Consider the following 24328-nt stretch of genomic DNA (forward strand, 5'->3'; position numbering starts at 1 on the left):
ATGTATAGATTCCTCAAAAACAAAGATCTGTATGCAGTATGGACTATAGTTTGTACTATTACATGTATGACATGTAAATATAAAAAGCTTTATTTGTAAGGTTTGGTGCAATGTGAACCCCTTCCACCATTGACAACATATAGATAAGTACTAGTTATAGCTTGTTGCAATGTTTGTCTTCATGGAAATCATTTCCTGTTTTTTTTTTCTTTTTTTTTCTTAAACTTCAATTTTTAGCGTTATCTGTCTTTAAACCACACAAAAAAGGGGAGTAGTCTACTACAATGTATGAGTTCTAGGGATTTCCATACCTGTATTTGCAATGTAGGGGGTATATTGTGATAGGGGTGTCAATTCTTCCTTCAGTTACACAGAGGGGTATTTATCTTTTACTCCATACTCCTAATACATATTTTTTATATTTGAACATTGAAAAATTGCTCAGAAAACAATATATAATCAATAATCTGGCAATATTTTCACTAGGCACTGAATATTTAAGACAACTAAGTATAATGCATATTTTTCTCGGTAAAAGATTAGGGCATCCCTTTGATAAATATTCTGAATCTGTCACTGATTTTAAACTTCCCCTCAAAGCAGAACCATGAATTTGTGAAAATTTGATACATAGTGTATTAATCACTATTGGTATGTTAAAGCTATGAATGAGAATAAGTGGATATAAAATACACACAAAAAAGTAGTATTTTATTTTGAAAATTAATAACAAAATAAACTAAAATAAAACTAATAAAACAAATAACAATGGGTCCATTTTCATTTAAGAACATAAAACGTCAAGTACAAAAGATCTTTTGCTCTAGTATTGAGGCCAATATTTACCGGGTAAGCTACATACTAGACAACTATTGCTATTGGTCAGATTTAATTGTCATGGAGTTGAGAGTAAAAAAAAAAGATTTTTATATAATTCTAAAATATTAACAAACAACAAACAAAATAATAACCATACTTGTAAAAAAATTCCGCAAATTACATGTATTTGAAAATAACAATAGTACATATATTCCCATTACCATAAAGAAAGACATATAAAGTATGGCAAGACTAATTCAAGTTGTTCTTTGACACTGACAATTATTTTAACACCAGTCTCAGTAAGAATCAGGCAATGGGTAATTCAATGTTGGCAAAAAATGCCCTTTTTGACAGAATAAACATGTACCATCATCATGTCATATACATGTAATTATATGTAAATACTAGATTTGACATAATTTTTTATAACAATTGATATCACACATGCTATAATTTGCATTGAAGTGCAATGTAAATAACTAACTCGGGGACAGATAACTAAAAAAAGCTGTTTTTCCATATGTCTAACATGTTGTAGAAAATAATTATTTAATAGAAGTGAAGTTAACCTAAATATGTTAATATTGTTGAGGATTCAATAAATGAGTCAACCTTTTTACATTATTGGCACACATAAGTGATTGTCACAGTGTTTTTAGTCTCCTGCTTTAGCTGGGAGCCTCACAATATTTATATGAAATCTTGTGCTTATGTCAGAGTGGGATATTTAGCTACATTTGTGAAATTTCTCCTGTCTTATTTTATTTTTCAACTTTAAATCATAATAAACTATTTCAATTCTTGTCTAAACATTTCGTGAAAACAAAAATTTTGCTTATCTCCTGCTTTTAGAAAATTATGAGAGGGAAATCTCCCACATCAGAATTTTTTTCAGGTTAACACCTATGGCCTCATGATGTCATATTTTGATTATTTGCCTCTTATTACCAACCTATTGAGATAAGGAAATTTGTGATTTTAGATCTAGAGCTAAGTGTAATTTTAGTTTTACAATGTAAAGGAAAATTCTACTCTGGTTATTTATATTTTTTAATGAGAGTTCTGATTATTGCAATAAAGAAAATGATATCCACAATTATAAAAGTATTACAATAATTTCTGAACTGACAGTAACCGAGGAATTTGTATTTGAAAAAAGAACCTAATGCCTTCATACATTGTATTAAGCCAAAAAAAGAAATAACTAGACTTTGCCTCTAAAGGGACTAATACCCCTCACCGCCTGTTGAACCCTGTACATCTGGTGTCAGTTTCACAAAAAGTCGCAAGTGTAAAATTGATCGTAAGTAATGACGTCATTAACTAAAATAGCATTGTGACGTCCTGATTTACAATCAATTTCACACTTATGACTTTTTGTGAAACCGACGCCTGGGGACCAATATGGATATACGATGCATATTAGACACAATTTTTATAGTGGATAAAAAATGCACTTTTGACACAAAATTTGCTGCCGTTTCTAAGACATCCAACTCCAAACAGCAATCAGTACAACAACACAATAACAGAATGTGACTTATTCCTGACAATATGATCTTCTCTATATGACAAGCTAATCCTCCATTGAGTTTTATTATAATCCTGCAAGTCAGAGGAGGAGTTGTTGACAATACATCAGATCAAGTTTTGCTGAAAAAATGGCTGTTTTCTACAATTTTTGTTCAAATTCCTGATGGTATGCACATCTCTATATAATAATCTAACACTCCATTTAGTTTCATTACAATCCTGCCAGTCTCTAAGGAGGAGTTGTGGACAATGCATCAGACCAAGTTATGTTGAAAAAGTTTAACAGCTATCATTTCTATAATTTTTGTTCAAACATAAATTCCTGACAGTTTGTACAACTCCATGTGGTAAAAATGCATCCAACAAAATTTCATAACAATGCTACAAGCTGCTTAGAAACTAGAACAGACAGACAGAAAGGGTAAAACCTATATAAACCCAAAACTATGTCTGCAGAGTGTTAAATAAAATGTTTTCCTGCTACTTTACCTACCCTATTTTTCTGTGCCTACCTAAACATTTAAGGGCCACTTTAGCCCAAACACTGTATAAGTCTAAATTGTTTCCCCACTAATTCAATGTAAAATACTGTTATGTAATAAAATGATTTCCGTACCTACCTACCTTTTTTTTTTCTTTTTGTTAGCAGGAAACAACTATATTTTGAAATGAAATTTTGAATTGTCCTTAATTCAATACCATGGTTAAGTTAGGGTGACAAAAGTGAACTGAAAATAGAATCACCATCGAAGAATTGACCAATAGAAAAAATAAAAATTGAAACATTATGATTGTACCAATTTACATTTTTCCCACAATATACAACACCTGGCAATATATTAGACCCACAGTTGAAACTTCAATGCTTTTTAAACATCCTGCCCTAGATCTATAACAAGCTTCCATCAACTGTCTGCATTTGTCATTCCAATGGGACAGCCATGTTTGTCCTGGAATGTCCTCCAAGAGTCTACAGACTTTTGGATATCTTCCTGTTCCATAATATTAAAATGTTGTAAACCTATTAACAGCTCCTGTCGTGAATTCCCAGCAAAGCTATTGGACAGAAAAGCCGGGAGTCCTCGATAGCCATCCCCCATTGTATACAAAGGTGGACATAACATCCCCAGAGTCTGCAAATAAAGATACAATGTTAGTGAGTAGCCTTAAAATTAAAGTTTATTTATCTACTGGTATAATTATATGAAATGTTATTTCTCCGTTACAATGTGATCATGGTAGAAAAATGTATCCAAGCAAACCCTCCCCCCCCAAAAAAAAACTCATAAAAATCAAATGGTTGCTCCATTACAATGTGAACATGGTATGATTCTTTATACCGGTAATTTAAATTAAAACTCTACTTTTTAGTAAATTTTACACAATCTGTTGACCTGTGACAGGAAAATTGAAAGTTCTGACTAAGATATTAGTTCATATATTGATCACATAGATTAGGTATGGTTTTGGCTTCATTGTTTTGTTTTGGCCACTGATTTGCTTCATTCAAAGATTTTGGTACGGTTATCCAGGCTTAGGCTTACATAGATTTGGGTATGGATTTTATTTTGAATGAAAAAAAACAGTGTTCTAATGTCCCCTGTGAAAAAAAAAAGTGAAAACCTTTAATTCACTGCAATTTTCTAAGTCCAAGGGCCATAACTTCCATAAAAATCAATCAACCATGACCAAAGTCGAACTTAATTTGTAGTTTTTCATCATAAGGCTACATAAAAAAGATAAAATCAATTGATAAAAGCATTACAAAATAAGTGAGGAAAACTTAATCTATAACTCTTCATTATAAGGCCATATACCAAAAACAAACTCAGTTGGAATAAGCATTACAAAAAAGTGCGGAAAACATGGATGGACGCCTGGTATTTCCATGTCCCCTTGCAACATGTCCCAGAGGACAAAAATACTCACCCTATCATAAGAAAATGGGGTAACCTCCTGATATTTGGTATATTGTTTGTGTTGGTAAGCATAAGAAACAAGTTGTAAGAGGACATAGATTGAATTTAAATTACAGGAAAAAATTAGAAGAAAATACACAAAAATTAGAGTGGTATACAATCATACCATAGTCAAGGGCAGATAACATACCTCAACTCCAAATTCCGGAGCAGACAAAATCTTCAGCTCTATTTCCTTGAATTGTTCTTGTGTCACTTCTTTTCCATAGAAATGCAACACCAAGTTTTTGTTCTTGTTAACAAAAGATATCACATGGTTTGTTTCTTCCAGTTTATATTTAGAAAGGTCAAGGCCAATCTCTTCCTCTAACTCCCTGTTAACACCAAACAAAGGATTTTCCCCAGGATCAACAAGTCCACCAGGGAATCCTAGCAAACCATCAAATCTCATTTGCATCTGAAAAATATATTTGAAATGTATTACTGCTTCAAAGTTTGTCTCTCTCTCTCTCTCTCTCTATATATATATATATATATATATGACCTTAGATAATTATATTTATTTGCACCAACACCTTAAGGCATTAATACAAACAATGCTATGCTAAAGAACAGTACAATAAGTCATTAACTATGGTACATATATTACCATATACCTGTTATCAGTTTGAATGCTCAAAGAGGGAGATCTGCCACTATTCAGATTTTCCATGAGGGAGATTTAATATGATGACCTCTTTCACAGAAAAAAGGATAATTTTGCTAATAAAATCCAGGTACAAAAATAAGACAAAGACTTAAAATCTATAACCTTATTAATATACTGATGGTTTCTAATCAAAATATGAGTAGTTAACACAACAAGAGGATACATTATTTTTTATTATGTTGTATAAACATTACATAAATTTAATAGGCCATTTAGAACATAATTTGAGCAATATTTCTGCTAAGTGGGAGATTTTGGGAGAGAAATTTGTAATAGAGGGAGATTTGTGTCTCCCATTTGGGAGACTTTCTCAAAGAGGGAGATTGATCCAAAAAGAGGTTGTCTCCAATCTAAAGAGGGAAAGTTAACAGGTTTGTGACCATGGTGTGACAGTGGCGCGCGCGCGCACACACACACACACACACACACACACACACACACACACACACACACACACATAATAGAAAAAGACAATAGAAAAAGAAATATAACATACATTCAATTTTAAATAAATCTGAGATTCAAACACTCATTTAGGAATTTAAGCATTAATTTTAATATATTAGTAGAATTGCTAATTAGTATGTAGGGTAAGTATTTTTATGTAAAGTGGTATTTTGATAAAGAAAAATGAGCACTCTATTTTCAGTTTGTCTTGATAAATATATCTCTGTGATGTATTGTGAGTGCACACTGAAAAGAAGTGATGTTTATCTTCAGTGCCATCATTATTATAAAACAGACAAATATGATAATCTCTTTCAATATTCTGGTATCTGCCCCTTTTTATTTCCAAAGCATGCATGCTTATTTAAAAGCTACTGATAAAGGATCTTTCTTTTTTTAGATTTGTATATATCATTATGGGATCTTTTTGAAGGAATATTTTAACAAAAGTATGATAGTTTTTCATATGCAGCTATTCTGTTTAAATATGTATACAATCTTCAAAACCTTACTGTATCAGCCAAAGATGAAGTCAAAGATGAGGAGTTGTGTTTACAAGAGATTCTGATGAAATTTTATATGATGATTGGGTATTACATGTAAATTATGTGCATGAAGGAATGTATATTTTGTAATTACGACTCCAAAGGTAGATAAGCCAAATTAAGTGCTTAACATGTTAAAACCTTGTATGCACAATTCCTCCTAAACCACATTTAGGGATTTTAATGAAATTTAACAGGAAGATTGGTAATAATATGAAGATGTGCATGAAGAAATATAATTACTGTCGGATCATACAAAAAGGAGATAATCCAACAATCATTTCACAGTGAGTCTTTTTGAAGCAAGGGGTATTCTGTGATGTATAGGGTAAAAACCTTAATTTGGCTTTGGAGTCCTCTAACAGTAATTATATATACTTCATACACATCTACAAGTGACATTAACCTTCTTGTAAAACTTTATCAAAATCCCTTGAGTGGTTTAGGAGGAGTCGCATTTACCAGGTTTAAACATGTACAATCTTTAATCTGGATTACCTCCCTTAGGAGTCCTTTGAGATTAATTACATTCTTTCAGACACTTACATGTGATACCAACCTTTCTATAAAATTTCATCAAAATACCCTTGAGCAGTTTAGGAGGAGTTGGGCTTATAAGGTTTTAACATGTAAAATCCTTAATTTGGATTATCTCCATTTGGAGTCCTCTAACAGTAATTTTTCCTTCATGCACATCTACTAATGATACCTAATCTTCCTATAAAATTTTGTTAAAATCCCTTGACAGTTTAGGAGGAGTGGCGCCTACAAAATATGTGGCCAGATGGACGGATGACGGATAGACAAGATGATTCTTAAATAACCCCAAAACTGTGTTTGCGGGAGTATAATTAGACTCATCAATTGTTCCATTTAGTCACTGAATGTAGGTCATCAGAACATAGAGTAAATGGAGTGTTGTTAGATCTTAAATTAAGTAACTGAATGGAATAACTGATAGGTTTAATTTTAATCAGATTGCAGATAGCCAAGATAAATTAAGATGTTATATTTCTAACACATTCTGTCGTGCTATCCTGGTTCTTTTTATCATCAGGAAAGATACATTTTAAACAGAAATCACTTAAAATATTCATAAAATTGTGCAGTCATCTAATAATATAAAATATCAGCCATGCAAAAATCAGCAAAAATGAATGCAAGAACACACCCTCAGTACCCACTGATAGCTTAGTAAGATCAGACAATTTTGGATATATCATAAGATTGTTTTTATAAAAACACATCCAGTAATTAGGTATTACCAAAATGGAAGCTCTTGCTTCATACAATTCCCACAATACAGCATCACTCCTACAAAACAGCATAGCATGTGAGGCATGCTTGAATGAGGTATACACTTCACTCTTAGCATCAGAATATGGTATGATATCAAAGTCCTCTTCTTTATCCCCTGCTTTGCCATATCCTTCAAACTGAGCCAGATGACCCCAGCCTATATCTGTCATTTTTTATACACCTGGAAAAAAGATAGCTATACATATAATAACTTTCTAGTCTAGAGGTTAAATGTGTTCCAGTAAATCAAACAATATGACATGTTTTCATCATGAGCTGCTTGTTCAGAAGACTAGAACTGCTAGACAAAATTAATCCACTGGATAAGTCTAGTACAATCTGTACAAGTTATTCAGTGTGAAAAAAATATTTAGAGTGACTTTGTAAGATAGGAGCTGGGTCAGTTACTTGACTGGTTCAGAGGTTATTTTGAATGGATAAAAACAACAGATCAAGTATCCCTCTTCTGAACTATAAAATGTATCAGCTGGAGTTCCCAAAGTCCCCTTTTATCTATAATCTACATCAACCATATTTAATACAGATAAAGTATTTTCTCTATGCCAACTTTTACATGTTGCTGACAATGCATCATTTGGCTGTGCACATTGTGCATTATGCATATAAAAATGTTTTAGACAACTATATATCTAATCAAACTTGATAAATGTAAAAAAAAAGGCTTATGTGTTCAACAGTCAACACTATCAAAACTAATGGTCTCAGTCTTGTTTTACTTTTGCCCCATAGACTTCTTTAGTACTTAAACCTTATATTTTAATTATTTTAAAACAGACAAGGAGTTTCAATCTAACATTTTGAAAATGTTTTACCAACCAGGAAATTTTAGGTGCATTTTAGGAAAAATAAGTTATGCACTTCGGTACACCAGAACAGGTTGAACTAAAAATAGACTTTTTCTACTTTCACTTTTATTTTGAGTTCATAAAATATAACCCTTTTTTCTTAAAAATACTTTTTTCCCTAAAAATACTTTTTAGTGTCATAGCTTGATATTTACCTTGTACTTTGAATGAAAAATGATAATCATTTGCTAACAACAAAAATAGGAAAAGGGAAAAAGAAAGTGCATTATAATTTTTAGCCTCCATGTTTTGACTTACACCCACTCAGGAATATGCAATACAAGATCTGCACTCTTTAATACAGGTAGATTTTAGCATGAGTTACTTCCCTTCCCTGAGACAGGATGATTTTGAAACACTTTACAGATTTTCTCAAATACTTGAAAATACAACTTTTTTCTGAAATTTTTTAATATTTCAAAATGCTTATGCTGTTAGCACTGACATTTCTGCTAAAAAATTAAGGAAATGCATCTCAGTTTAATGTAGATATCAGCAGTTATTGTTTTCAGCTTGGGGAAGTTTGGCTGGGGCTTCGGATACCCAGACTTTCAAGTCGTAGAAAGAAGTGACCAAGAATGTACTTTTTCAATAAGACACTTTTACACCAGAATAAATGCTACCATTCAATTCTACAATGTTATGCTACCTGCTTAACATACAAAATCGAAGCCACCGATTTTTAAGCTCTGATGGAAAGCTGTTCCATAATGTAGGAAATGAGTTATTGCCAAAAGAAGTAATTACCCTTGGGATATCCAAAAGATTGCTGCACTTGAAAGAATAATAAAGAGACAATTCGGAGATAAGTTTTTTTTTTTTGTTTTTAAAGATTTTGAATGTTTCTAGACCGCAATTGTTCTGGTATGATGGATCTGTAAAGTAGGCAACTGAACTCTCTGTAGTTAATCCAAATATGACAAGATGTCATAGTCCTAGACGAAATGAAGTGCTTGTTCCCATACTTTCTTCAAATTTTTTTTATATTTTCTATTTTATCAAAAATGAATTCAAGATAGGAGGATATCAGTATAATTTGCATTTACATATCATATAGGAATATGCAGTCAAATTGCTACTTGTAAATTTACTCAAATGATAGAGGATGAAGTCCTCATATGGATAAACTATATGAATTTAACCTTTGACCTTAGAAGCACTGAGAGCCCTATTTCAGTCTGACAGAAAGCTAACCTGAGGAAGGTATACTGGAACATTAATAGATAACATAAATATGTGTAGTAAAATCCTAGTCGGCAAACATGAATACTAAGTATAAGGATCTTACCAGTTTCGTATCTTTAACAAAATACAATACCTATAGCACACACCTTTAATAACCTGGCAGCCAGGGTTATATTTTCATCCCACCAGTTTCTCTCAAATATAACCCCAGGTCACCAGTGATGTCTTCTGTCTTTTGACTGGCTGAGCAGATTTTATTTTATTTATTTTTATAAGTCTAATATTCAAAATAAAAAAAAAGAACATTTAAATATTTCTTTCCATTTACTAATAGTATCTTTCAATACAATTGCACAATAATTAAGGTAATTTAGATAATTTTATCTTGGTTTTTATTTAATTTCATAAGTGGCAATTTACTAATAAATTGTGCATATCAATCAGTGGTGACCTGAGTCTATACTTTTAGCGATCCTGGGGTTGCTTTAATATGATATTGACCAGGGAACCAGTTTAACACCTTTAAGTTTTTTAAGTTATGAAAAAAATCCTAATTAATGTAAAACTGTTAAACTTTTAAAATGCCAACACTTATAGGTTACATCTGCATCATATTAGAGTTGTACATGTAGGATGTACTACATTGTTCAGCATACAGCATAGATATGCAACAATTTTTTTGTAGAATTATGCAAATAAAAATATTTTTTGAACTTCTTACTCTCATTTAGGGATATATATCTATAATTTTGTGAACTGTTGTAAATTACAGCGAGTTTGCCCCAACCCAAAATGAGAATAAAACCGGGTAATAAAATCACTTACAAACGGGTACGTTACAATGTGCTAGATTATGACCTGTTAACTACAATAATGATGTTAATTCGCCACTTGCCAATTTTTGCTCTTTTTTATTCGTTTCCAGCATTCTAGTATGTGTATCGGTACCACTAGTTCTAGAATACATATATTTTTATTCTCATTAACCTTAACATAGGTACAGAGAAATATGACAAAACAAAATAAAATGTACAATTATCGATAATTATCAAATGAACAGAAACATAGGAGGTACACAGATATCAACAATTTACCCAGGAGATTCTAACTTTTTATTAATAATATAAATAAATTTGCATAGCTTAACTAGCTCTGGTGGATGGCTGCTATTCATTAATTCGTTAAGTTTAAGAATATTGGGGCGTATATAATTTTTTTGTTTAATATGCATCATTCGTTCATTATTAAGAGCTGAACAAACCAGAAGATAATGAAATTCATCCCCGATATCTTGATTTTGACATAATGTACAAGTTCGATTTTCTCTTGGAATATTAAGCCATCTACCAGATTCAATAGGTAGTTTATGGTTCATAGTACGAAATCTGCAAAGAGTTATAGCATTTTTGTCATTAAGAATGTTGAAATAATTTTCAAACTTAAAGTTTTCTTTGTAAATCTTATAATTAAGAGCTTTTGGAGATTCATGTACCTTGGATAGCCAGTTCTGTTTAAAATTGTCTACAAGAGTTTGTTTCATAGAGGAATATAACCATGTCGTGCTAACGAATGATTGCTCGATCCACACATGCGATTTTCCGCTATCATCTAGTATCGACTTAACATATTTAAGCCACGGAGTATTAGCAAAATTCTTGTGCGCCAGGCGATAAAGAATACAAGGTATCGTACCATCGCTACCACTAATGAGCTTTGCCCAATAGTTGATAGTTCGAAGTTTAATACATATATCAAGAGGATAGTGTCCGAGTTCCCCGTATATCATGAAATCCGGAGTCGATTTTTTAACGTTCATAATTAATTTACAGAATTTAATATGCACCCTTTCGATGACAGAGTTATTGCCCGCGCCCCAAACTTCACAATCATAGAGTAGTATTGGCTGTATAATCTTATCAAATAAATCTATTTGACATTCTATGGACAGGTTGTGTATCCTTCCATTCCGTATGAGATCATACATCACGCGCGTTGCCTTATCTGCGTTATATTTTTTCGCTTTCGCAAATCCTCCTGTCCTAGAAAAGACAACTCCAAGGTACATGAATTCATTTACAATATCTAATTCCTTTCCATTGTATTTCAAACTAATGTTATCAATGGGTCTTCCCTTAGAAAATATAACAATTTGACTTTTATCCACATTAACCTTTAGTTTCCATCGAGTACAATATTCATGTAAAGAATTCAATTGGTTTTGAAGATCAATTGCAGTTTCGGACAATAGAACAGTATCATCTGGATATAATATAAGAAAAAGCTTAACATATTTATCAAGTCCTGTTTCTATATCACCTGAGAGACTTTGTAAACCACAGATGTTATTCTCAGACATAAAATTTTCTAAATCGTTCACATAAAGAGAGAACAATATAGGGGAAAGGTTTTCCCCTTGTCTGACTCCAATATTACATGGGGAAAAATCAGAGTATTCTACACCATTAAATATTCTCGACTTTATATTACTATACATATTTTTAATAACATTATACATCTTGCCATCAATCGATGATTCTAATAATTTTGACCATAAACCTGGGCGCCAAACTGTGTCGAAAGCTTTAGCAAAATCTATAAATGCACAGAAAAGTTTCTTCTTTTTTTGTTTTAATAGTTCAAAAAGCAAATGTAATGAAAAAATACTGTCAATAGTAGAATAACCATGTCGGAAGCCATATTGGTTCTCATAATTAATAGAGAAAAATCTTCTAAGAAAGATGTCAACCTATTATTCAATACCGATGTGGAAAGTTTATCCATGCAACTAATAATAGTGATGGGCCTATAATTTCTGGGGTCAGATTTAACTCCTTTATTTTTATAGAATGGAAGAATGTTTCCCGTTAACCATGTTTCTGGTATTATTCCTGAATCAAAAATTACATTAAATACTTTAACATAAATTGGCATGAGAGCATGAGTAATATTTTTTATATATTCGTTAATGATAAGGTCGTCGCCACAGGCCTTACATTTTTTAACTTCTTTATACATTTCAAAATTTCATCCCCAGTAATTTCATCATTGATAATATTATTCAAAGAATTGTTTACATTTTCTGGTATAACAGTAACATCTTCATCATCATTACTATTCAGATCTTTGAAAAAATTATATAGAGAATCAAGCGTAATATCGGGCGAAGTTCCCTTAGAACATTTTGGCTTCAATAAATTCCAAAATTCCTTACTGTTACTCTTTCTAGGATTTTTAATTTTCTTTCTCATTTGAAGACGGTGCTCAGTGATGGCTTTATTCATTTCGGACTTATAAGCCCTTTCTTTTGTTTTTAAATCATTTCTTATTTCATTATTTCTAAAATTTTTATATCGTCTCTTAGCTTTTCGGAAGCTTTTTCGTTTTACCCAGCATTACTTTGAGAACCAGGGTTTATTATCTTTTTTATGAGCAGCTGAATTCGGCGATTGCTTATTTGGATAAAACACACCAAATACTTTTTTCTGCTGGTTTAAGAAGAATATCATTTATATCTTGAACCACATTAATAATAAGCTGTTGGGTCATGTTTTCACTATCAACATGAGTAAGATTCTGAAGCACTCTATCCACAATTTGATAAGAATATACGGTGAATCAAAATATCCTATATAAACATGAAAGATAAACATAAAATGCGTATGCAGACTTTTATGTAGAGATATATAGATAATAACAGTGTATTGGCGTGAAATAAATACGGATAATGCTTCGAATCGGTGTAAAACGCTATAGAGCTTCACCGAGCTTTTTTTTCTGATTCGTGCTAATTCGTATAAATATACTGTTATATTCTTATTACTGCAATTAATAATAATCAGTTTTTAGAAGTGATGGACTGCCCCCCCCTCCCACAGGAAAGTGGGCCGCCCGATAGTGACGATAGAATAAAGATAGAATAAAGATTTTGGCATGTACATTCTAAGTAAGCTTGACGTAAAAATTGTGGGAGGTGGGCCGGGTTGCATATGCATTTATAAATTTATATATATATAAAACAGAAACAAATAAAATAACCAACAAGAAACAAAAATCACCAAAAAGGGTGTTAAAATAAAATTGAACTATAACGAATGACTGTAATAATTCTCTTGTCTTTTTGAAATAATCTCAATGCCTATGATGCATATCTGAAAATAGCACGCGTAGCACCTGCATACTTGAAAACACCACGTGACTGAGGTCATTTTTTAACAGAAAAAATATCAAGTAGATCATCAAAATTAACAGTCACATAACAATGGACAACATTTTTATCCAATCAGAAAACGTGTTATATCTGAATTTATAGAATGAATAACGTACATTTATAAAATTTTGTTACATGATGTACAGAGAATACTTCTTGTTTTCCCACTTTTCCATCCTTTCAAAATTTAAATATTTATCGTATTTGTATTTAGGAAACACAGCAAGCGTATAGAGTCACTTATCAATGTTCATATATTCAATATAAACCTGTAACCATTGCTATCAAATTAATGAAATACAATATAGCATATGCCAACCATATTTATGACAAAATATGAAGATGGTTACTCATCGAATTATCTTTCCTACAACCGAAATATTCCAAGCCTGTGTCATCTGATGATATTTGCCTACATAAAATTAGTAGAACTATATAGTTATGTATTTCATTACCAAAATATCTTTCTTCATGACAAAGTTTTCAAACAGCAATAATAAATTGGTCGGTTTCCCTATTTTCGAAAAGAAATTGCTGCTATTAACAGAAGTTATAGACAAAGTGAAATGCACATATTCTGTATTCAAGGAGAATAGCAAGTACGAAAAAGGTAGTTATTAAATCTATGAGAATACGTCTATGCTAAAAAGTTAAGAAAGATAATATACAAAGGCATAAACTGAAATAATATAATAGATCAATCGTGAGCACATTACGTTCTCAGTAGACGAACTGCGTGAAGTACTGTCATTGTTATTGGTATTTGCAAACCCTTTTTGTTCCGAAACATCAGTGTCATGAATAAATGTTTGCGTAAGCAAAGCTATTTTGTCAAAATTAATTGCTTTTCCAGCACTAACTTCTTCATTAAGGTTGCCATCAGTCCATGCTCTAACTGTAATGCAATAAATATTATCTCCTAAGTTCACAATTAAAATTCTCAAAAGTTTTTAAAAAAATAAGAAAGAAAATCTTTAGTTTGAAAGTCATCTTCATGAACAAATCCGCTGCAAAATCGCGACAAACGTATTATATACAATGATGGCAGCTCGGTAGATGCGATGTTTAAAGAACACTTAAAGAGATATTGGACAAGACTAATGGCCAAGGTCGATATGGTTGTTATATTTTTGTCGGTGTACGAGGAAATAACCTCGATCACGTGGTGCAAAATAAATAACCTGCGTAGCAAGTGATTTTCAAGTGTGTACCACGGGCATTGAAGTTGTTTCAAACAGTCATTCCCGAAAATTTAATTCTAGTATAAAATTTAAGGAGTAAATCGGCAAAAAAGCCTCATTACTCAAAATTTGGTCTATGAGATAATGGACAAAATTTTTCATCCAATCAATTAACGAACTACATTTGGAGGTGTTCAAATAACAAGAAAATATATTTACGTCGTTTATCTTGGTTCGAAAATCACAAGTTGACACTGGAACAAATTGTTTACATAACTTATTTCTGGGTTTACATATGTAATCAAGAATTTGTGATTCACGAAATTGAAATTTGCTAACGTACAATTGTTGATTGGTATAATTACGCCCGAGAAGTCTGCATTGAAATATTAGAAAAAAGAAGTGACAACGTTGTTGATAGTCCAGGAAAGACAGTGGAAATAGACGAAAACAAACTCGGAAAAAGTAAATGCCATAGAGGAAGAAAAGTTGATGATGTAAAGGTATTTGGTGGCATCGAACATGGGTCCAAGGCTTTTGCACCTGTGTTGCCGAGAGAACATCAAATACTATTGTCTCTATCATAAAAGATCACATTAACCCAGGCACAACAATAATAAGCGACAGTTGGAAAGCTTATAATTCTCTTAATAAAGAAGGATTTCAACATCTGACTGTAAATCACTCTGTAAATTTCTTTGATCCTGAATCCGGTGCTCATACAAATACCATTGAATCGACTTGGCGTGTCGTGAAAAAATTCTTACCAACCTACGGTACTCAAAAAGCCCTATATGATAGCTATTTTTCGCAGCACTGTGTTAGAAAACTATATTGGTCAGGCTCCGAAGACCCATTTCTAAAATTTCTCGGACTTGTAAATGACGTCTTCAACCCTGAAAACGTTAAACCAGAATTAATTACCGACTCCCTAATCCCCAAGGAAAAAAAACAGAACCTACTCTTAAAAAAAACAAGGATTCCACTTGCTAATATAATTGACCTGAATAACAGCCTTGATGATTTCCAGTAAAAATGAAGGTAAGTCAACATTTTTTTACTCTATGCTTTGCGGGTTCTCAAACCTCAAGCGCCGGCGGCGAAGCTTTGGATTTTTTTAATCGCCCCGCGTGTTCTCAAGCCTCATACGTCGGCACGAAGCCTTGGCTTGGTTCGTATTAAACTGATTTTATCAATCAAATCACGAAAAATTCGACGCATACACTAAAGTTGAAATTGCAAATGGTGGCGTCGTCGACGTCATGCATAGCAACCGCCAATAAGTTCACCGCACATGCGCGATCGTTGTTGTTATTCTAAACTTCCGGGGACCGGCAAAGTAAATTCTTCCTTCAATCAGAAAAAAAATGTTACAACTGAAGCTAAATTATTTTATTATATCTTTGTAGCAATTTAATGACTTTCCTCCTCAGTTAATCTTCATCTTGATTAATAAAACAAATATTTTAATAGAATATGACATGCTTCAAAGCTCTTTAGACGACATGGTAATAAAAGTAATGAACACATGACCAATATTGTGTGCAACTCATAGGCTGTGAAAAAGTAATAAAGGAAACTACTGTTCTAGCGGTAATTAAAAGAATGTAATCCAAGGACAAAGATCAGATATAGAAAACAGACATACACAACAAAGAACATAAAGTAACTAAAATAATACATACAAAGTAACAAAAGCAAATGAGCAACTCGAACTCCACTAAAAAATGAGAGCTTGGATCAGGTGCACCGTAGGGTAACAGTCCTCTACTTTCTAGAAACATGCGCCGAGTTGCTCATAAAAAGTCCAGGGTAGTCGAAAGAGGAAAGGGAAACTATTACACGTTGAACAAATCAGTTTTCATGGTGCAATTGGACACACTGTAACGATCCACGAGTTAAACATGTTAAATATGAAGAAATTAAAGTAGTCCTATAAGAATCGAAATAAATCACGGAATCTCCATTTTGTGATTGTTTAATCACGGACTGGCCATTTATGTTCTTATTTAACCCATCGCTATCGCTCGAGGTAAAGGCAAGCCCGTGGTAAAACATTGGTAAAATGAGGTTTCCGTGCTTTATTTCTTGTTTTTAAATTTAGTATACATTTCATGTGGGTAGTAAGATGGACAGTCGCGTAATATCACTGGTGATCAAAACTCCAAATGTGATATTGCAAAATGTGTGATATTTTATAATATTACTTAATCAGGAATTTGTTATATTAGAAAATGAATTTTTAATATTACAAATTTAATTTCTAATATTAAAAAATCTTTTCTAATATTAAAGAATGATATTGTAATATTAAAAATTCATTTTCTAATATTACAAAATATAGATTTTTGTCCACTTTGGCTTGCCATAAACTTAGTGTCAATAAAATGTCAAGATTTAATGCTACGTGAAAACTACCGGCACGAGTAATTATATGTTCATTAACAATGACTTCGAATGTTCTCTTTCATTTATCGCAATCTTTAAATAAGTTTCAAATTGAGCGATTCCTGAAATAAATTCTTTGTCAGTTATCTTTTTATTATTGTCAAAATCCTATTGTAAGCTGATGACATATTACAAACAATAAGTTTGCAAATAGTCACTATAAATTTGAATGCATCTTCAGTGAAACAAATTAAATTCTTTACAAGTAACATAGCATGCCGCATTACACACGACAAAAATATACCAATTATCTGATGATTATGACCGTGATATCAATAAATAAAAAGAGCGTGTGTTTGTTTTTGTTGTGGTCATATTAATTATTTGACGTCGACTGATATAGATATTCGACGCTAGTATCGTTTTTCCAGACAAACACATGCAATTTTATTTATTAATACGGTACTATATCAGAGTTGTGACATTTTCGCTTTACTTTATGATATTTTGCTGTTATTGTGATAAAGTTGAATATGAACATTGGATATTTAAGGCAAAAAAATATGTGTACTTTTATAAGGTATGAAACTTTTCAAACATAGTATATTTCGATTTCCTATGAAGGGTGTTGGCTGCTCATGTTCGGTTATTTTGTCAGATTTTCGGACTCCTCTAGTTTCATCCGTTTCATAGCGTAAATATTTTTTGATACCGACCTTTCTCTTCATACTTAAAAAAAACACCTTAAAATGTTTTTTAAGAAGTTTTTATTATTTCCCGGGGTTTTTAATAGATAAAACCTACTAAGATAAAACCTATAGACATTCAAAAGGAATCTTTTTTCCCCGCCAAATATTCAAATGCTTATATATTTAAAAAAAAACAAGCACACTTACCCGTCATTTTTTTCTATTCATACTGCTTTACGATGAAAAATCGTAAACGATTTCACAACCCTTCAAAAATCCATGTTCGAAAGTCGCAATCGAGAGAAAATAAAACGCCGTTATCCCATTGTAACAAATTCTTTTAACTATCTAGAGTTGTTGATGTCGAAACAATGTCACAGTTGCAAGTCAGCGAAAATTAGTGTTTAAACATACATTCGATGTTCTTGTTATCTTATAAGAGTAATCAAGGGAAAAAAATTAGGGCGGAAACAAAAGAATATATTCCAAGGATAAAGACTATATGGGGAAAATATAAACACACAACACAGAACATAAAATAACCAAAATGAAAATATAAAGACACAGAAATAAATGAACAACCCGTTTCTACTTAAAACTGGGAGCATGTAGCAGGTGAACCGTGAGGAAAACTGTTCTCTGCTTTTCTAAAAACACCAACCGAGTTGCTTATACAATGTGACGTCCTAGGTAGACGAGGATTCTTGTGGTGTTTTTCTTATGTCGTTGCAAAATGGAAATGGCTCACTATCATTAACTTAGGCATGTTTCAGAAAGTTATTATAAAAACATGTTGCACCTTTGGTGGTTTACTGATTTTTATTATAGTAAAATGTGTCTATCGAGTGTCACTAGATTTTAGTCTATATTTTGACAAACAGACCCAAACATGAGAACCTTTCGGGGGAAAAAAATAAAAACATGACTATAGAAGCTATACGTAAAAATTGTATTTATTTTAACACTATGTACATAAGTAATAAGTTTTTCGTTACACATTTCACCCCGTCAAACAAATATCTTCTGTAGCTGCGTGGCGATAGAACTAAAAAAAAAAAAAATAAAAAATAAAAACATACACCAGAGTAGGTACAAATAATATGTGTAATATCACTGCCTTGTAATGTACATGAAACATATAAAATAGGTCAGAGAAAAAAAAATGATCCAAGTATATGTCTACGTAAGATTCAGGCAGGTGGTTATACACCAGCCAAACATAAGATTCAGGCATGTGGTTATACACCAGCCAAATGTTAGATTCAAGCAGGTGGTTGTACCCCATTATGAGATTCAGGCAGTCAGTTATACACCAAAATTTCATTGCTGTTTTTTTATTGTTGGTTGCATTCAACAATATAATACAAACAAAATAATATCAACAATACAAATTGCTACAACAAAACTGTTTCTATCACTATTATTATAGAAACTGCTTGATTCGTGCATGGACAAACAATTAAGTACCAGTCAATATAAAATTCAGACGCTGCCGATGGTAAGGTGATTCATGGTGTAGAAAAACCCAGGGATCAGATGTTGCTTTTTTTTTTATTTACAATAGTCTTTTCTGCATTTAGGTCTGTACCTTTGAGAAAATTACACTTTCACCTCCCACTAAAATCAACCAAATCAAGAACGATAACCCTTGCAAAGTGCTAACTTCATGTACAATCTTTATAAATTTTATCTCAAAAGCACAAAAGCACCTGCTTCTAATATTATGAATTAAATTTGTAATATTAAAAATTCATTTTCTAATATTACAAATTCCTGATTAAGTAATATTATAAAATATCATACATTTTGCAATATCACAAATTGAATTTGTAATATTAGAAAATGAATTTGTAATATAAGAAAATGATTTTGTAATATTAGAAAATGAATTTATAATATTAGAAAATCACTTTGCAATATTGCAATATTAGTCACATTTTTTTTAATATTACAAAATGATTTTCTAATATTAAAAAATCGTAATTGAATACGATAAATCCATTTTCTAATATTAGAAAATCAATTTCTAATATTAAAAAATAGTTTTTTAATATTTGAAATTCAATTGAATTTTTAATATTAAAAATGATTTTTTATTATTAAAAGAGTTTTTTTTTTGGTATAAGAAATCTAATTTGTAATATTAGAAATCAAATTTTCAATATTAGAAAATGAATTTGTAATATTAAAAAAAATAATCATTTTTTAAAATTAGAAAATGCTTCTTTTTGTCCACTTTGGCTTGCCATAGTTGTTCACTATGTTCGGTTAGTTATTTTATGGATGCTTGAACGTCCTAATATTTGTTTTATTTATGCTGATAAAGGTTAACTTTAGACAAGTACTATCTTTAAAAAAAGATAGCCGACGCAGTAAGAGTTTGTTCCATTTACTAATATTTTTCTACATTTTATACATTGAAATAGCACATGCCCTGCAATTTCAATTTTCTATACAGTTTCTTTCGAACGCCACTGAGTGATCAGTATTTGGCCAATCGGGAAACAGAATTGCGATCAGGTGACCTGCGTTTACATAGAGGAGCGTCTTTAAGATCAAAGGGTAAAAAGCGAAACTATAACGACTTCACGGGAAAAAAATAATGTGTTACAATGTGGTTTGCGAAGTGCAAACATTTAAATTACATCTAACATGCTAACATTAAAATTAAATTCACAGAGAATTAATTTTTATTGAAACAGATTGCGGAGGACTGTAAACTCACATGACGGTTAAAGCAGTACTAACAAGTAGAAATTACCCAGGTAAGAACAACTCATTGTGGAGTAGATTCATTTGAAGGATGTGGTACGGTAAGGCCCGTATATGGCTACTTGCATGACTGGAAATTAGAAATTTGATATGGAGAGGTTTTTTCTGTTATTTAGAATTTTTAAATATACATGTATGATGTAGAATATTTAGCCACATTTATTAGCATGCCATCTTTCAATAGTTGAAAATTTGTTATCCCAAATTTGGAAATCTGCGCATTTTCATCAAATATGCTTACATTGGCACTTTTTGAGTGCCTCCGTCAACTTGACCCAAAATTATTGTTTATGATTTCTAAATTCCACTTTGAAATGAGTCAAAATCAGTTAAGACATCCTGGGGTCACGTTGGCGGAGACCTTTCAAAGTTACAATAGTAAAATTTTTTCCTATTTTGTTGTTTTGGTTGATTTTAGGTTTTCATGAAACTGACAATAAGTAAGTATTTAGCACACAAGCACAGACACACTCAGGAAACAATGTGTTGTAACTTCTGTATAATACTTACAACAAAAGTGTACACAACATATTCTAGAATAACTCTTTAGCTGTCAAAAACAAGATTTAAAGTCTGAAATTCATGTAGTCCTGTTCCTAAATATATCATGCAGTACAAGCCAGCATTAATTTTCTTGAAAATTTGCCATTTATTTAAATTTCGATGAATTGCATGAGACATTTTATGCAATGATCCAGCTGAAAACCAATACAAAAAAAAAAAAAAAACAAAATACAAAAAACAAATCAAAACAAAACAGAAAAAAAAACAAAAACAAAATAAAACAAAACACAAAAACAAACAAAAAACAAACAAAAAACTCCAAAAATATTAAAAATTTTCATTCAAATCTTGCAATTTGTCACAAAGTTTTTCTAGCTTGCACTGCAGTAGATATTTAGGCTACGGCATATTTGCATTTGCAAACTAACATCTGTTCTGGTAATTCTGTGCGTTTATTTTAAAATTTGATGTTTGCACTTCTGTTGTTGGCAAAATATTGCTACATTAACATGTATTGTGAAGGGAGTACACATGCATGTATGTAGAATAATGTAGAAGGAAGCATATATTAAGCAAAGATTTCAGGAACATGAAAATTGTATTCTTAACATCTTGACTACATTCATCTTTACATTTGACGTCCTTCATTTCGACTTAAGCAGAACCTAAATCATGTCTTTGCATCTGATTACATGATCAGCTGTTCTACATTTTTTAAACTGTAAAAATATTTTCCTTAGCCAAGGGGTAAGTTTCTTAGAGCTTTAAAGTAATCTTTATAAGTGATCTATCCATTTAATGATTTGCATAGCCCTTATATGCTTGTTTGGCTTGCAGATTTGCCTTCTTATAATCTTTCTTCGGGTGATTAGCCTACGTCTGTTATGTCCGTTTTACTTGTATGTCATGTTTTTTGTTTTTTTTGTATGTATGTTTGCATGTATATGTTTAACCGATGTTGTTATTGTTATACATGTGGATAAAAAGCTCAGCAGAGCTTATGTGACATCTACACTTATATTCCACAAAATAAATGTTTATGCCTATGTCTTTGTCTATGAAACTAGTCTATTACCTCATTACAGAATACAGAACTCCACACAGAGAACACAGGACGTCAACAATGCAACTCATCCCGATATGTAAAATTGCCAATACCAATTCCTTTCCGGGAGGACGTCATGATCCATTATCTGCAGTGATATATAATTTCTACTAGACATATATTAGTAATTATTATTTAGATAGCAGTGCTTTATTGAATGTTTCAAGGGATGTAAATTTCTATATTTTGCACTGTGAAATAAATTCAGTAATTTCACTCTCGGACTTTCTCCCACCGAAACGTCACAACTTTGATATCAATCCGACGTTCACAAAATATGAAATTTATGTTGAGAAAATCAACGAATAATGGAGGAAATCTATATGATAAATTTGATAATCAATTGGTTATCGTGAATAAACACAATATGATCACTCAGGCCAAGAATGTAGTAAGATTTAATTAGTGATTATATTTTGGTTATTCACTCCTTCCTATTATTATTTGATACTTTCTTTCATTCCGTGAGTCGATAGACGTATTAAGCGCTGGGGTCCATATTTATATATCATCACCCGGGTAAAAGTGTCTCTAAAAATGAGCTGCTTGTTGGAAGGGAAGTTGATAAACAAGTCTATAATATAACTAAGGTGCGTTAACTATACTGTAGTAATCGACTAAAGTTTTATGAAATTTGAATTAACAGACCGTTTCACCTTTCAGTTGAAACCAAATGTCCATTTCAAATTGTTTAATACATGCTGTAATTCTAAGACTTACTTATATGGATTTTGTAAACATATTAGACTCTTATTACATATTCTAGCAAATGTTTTTTTTATGAAGTCATGAAGTAGTAATCTATAGAAAACAATAATTTGTTAAAAGAAAATTTGTTTATATTTTTTGTCTCGATGAAGTGTTGTTTCTGTACATATCGCTAGATAAAACACAACACATAAGGTCATCGCTCTTTTGACAGTGTCATGTATTATTGTACGATTCCAAGTTCGGAATTAAATATACTGCTATGAGTTATTAATTCAAAGACGATGCAAATTTAATCCAGTTTTAGTTTTGATATTCCAATTTACAATAAGAATAACGAAATGTTCAAAGAGTTCAGATGGAACCAAATTGGAACTTTTATTTTGACATTTCACTTAATTTATTTGTAAAGGTGATTTTGTAAAGAATGAGGATTTTTTTAAAACTTAGGAATGACGTGATGCTTGCATGAAAAGAAGTCACCATTTTTTTGTGATTGATCTTTATCTCTTTTTTTGTGCTATTTTCACTCGTTCATCAAATGTATCTGCGATAAAAAGAACCGAATTTGGTAGCAACATAATACCAAGGTGATTTTTAGGCCACATCAAAATATTTTGTAGTTCGCCGACAATTTCAAGAAAAATTAATAATAAAATGTTTTTCCCCATTTTTCGCAAATGTGTCTATGGTAAAGGGTAGGTGCGGTGAAACATTTTTTTAAAACTTATTTTGTCCTGTTAACGTAGTTGTCAGTAATAAAATGGAAAAATAGTTTTAGTAAGACCAATAATGAAGCGGATTACATGTATGTTTTATCAAGCAAGCGATAATGTTTTTTTTTGTTGAGCAAAGGTGAAAAAATCTTTTTCTTTGCCCTGTCTTGCTTTTATCGCACGATATATTGTTTTGTGATACCAAGTTAAATATCAAATGCCAAACATTCCAACAAATAATTGATAAATGACGCATTATTTCTTGTTACTTGTCGTACCTTAATGTAATTTTATGGATTTCGGATGTTTGTCCAGTATTTCCATGTTGTCTGGTGCGGCTGCAGTACAATACTTGGTTAGGAATGAATGACTTCGTCCTAATGTCAATAGTATTTGACACTGTTGGTCATTAATGTCTCTACGTGTAAGTATCATCGCTCTGTTATCGTGGATTTTATAACGTTTGATGTCGGGCCTTTCAGAACTTACTTGAAGTTGTGTTTATACTTATTGAAGAAATTTTCGTGAGTTGATTTAGGTAAGTATTCACTATTTTCATAGTAGTCCATGGACTGGGAGGGTCTACCGTGCACCCCAACTCATCATGGCGGTTTTTAGGTACCTTTATAACTCCAATTACCGAATCAATTTGTCACCAAAGAATGTTCTCTTTTACAGTATAAGCCTATATTTGTACCCCACTGGGTCAGAAAGCCAAGAAGTTTGTGACTCA

General features: G+C 31.7%; 1 protein-coding gene and 1 pseudogene across 2 annotated transcripts; one reads left to right on the forward strand and one right to left on the reverse strand.

Moving 5' to 3' along the window:
* Positions 1-692: 692 nt before the first annotated feature.
* LOC148607745 (U8 snoRNA-decapping enzyme-like) lies at positions 693-10183 on the reverse strand. 2 transcript variants are annotated; one of them, XM_088544328.1, is made up of 4 exons: positions 10151-10183; positions 7241-7455; positions 4465-4731; positions 693-3488 (listed from the first exon to the last, which is right to left on the reverse strand). In XM_088544328.1, the coding sequence occupies exons 2-4, from the start codon at positions 7442-7444 to the stop codon at positions 3261-3263; spliced, it is 699 nt and encodes a 232-aa protein (XP_088400454.1). In that variant the 5' UTR covers positions 7445-7455; positions 10151-10183; the 3' UTR covers positions 693-3260. The 2 variants fall into 2 exon arrangements, with proteins under 2 accessions (XP_088400454.1, XP_088400455.1); XM_088544329.1 differs by lacking the exon at positions 10151-10183 and adding an exon at positions 9472-9590.
* Positions 10184-14573: 4390 nt separating this feature from the next.
* Positions 14574-24328, forward strand: part of LOC148607746 (uncharacterized) — a 28733-nt pseudogene continuing 18978 nt past the window's right edge.

This window comes from Perna viridis, chromosome 9 (assembly GCF_037379345.1).
Source record: "Perna viridis isolate PV_CMFRI_1.1 ecotype Kerala chromosome 9, ASM3737934v1, whole genome shotgun sequence".
Taxonomy (NCBI): Eukaryota; Metazoa; Mollusca; class Bivalvia; order Mytilida; family Mytilidae; genus Perna; species Perna viridis.

Coding starts and splice junctions, on each gene's coding strand:
- LOC148607745 (XM_088544328.1), bottom strand. CDS start 7,444: ATGACAGATATAGGCTGGGGTCATCTGGCTCAGTTTGAAGGATATGGC. Junction 4,732..7,240: donor AAGCAAGAGCTTCCATTTTG/GTAATACCTAAT, acceptor TATATTTTTCAG/ATGCAAATGAGATTTGATGG. Junction 3,489..4,464: donor CTCCGGAATTTGGAGTTGAG/GTATGTTATCTG, acceptor CTTTATTTGCAG/ACTCTGGGGATGTTATGTCC.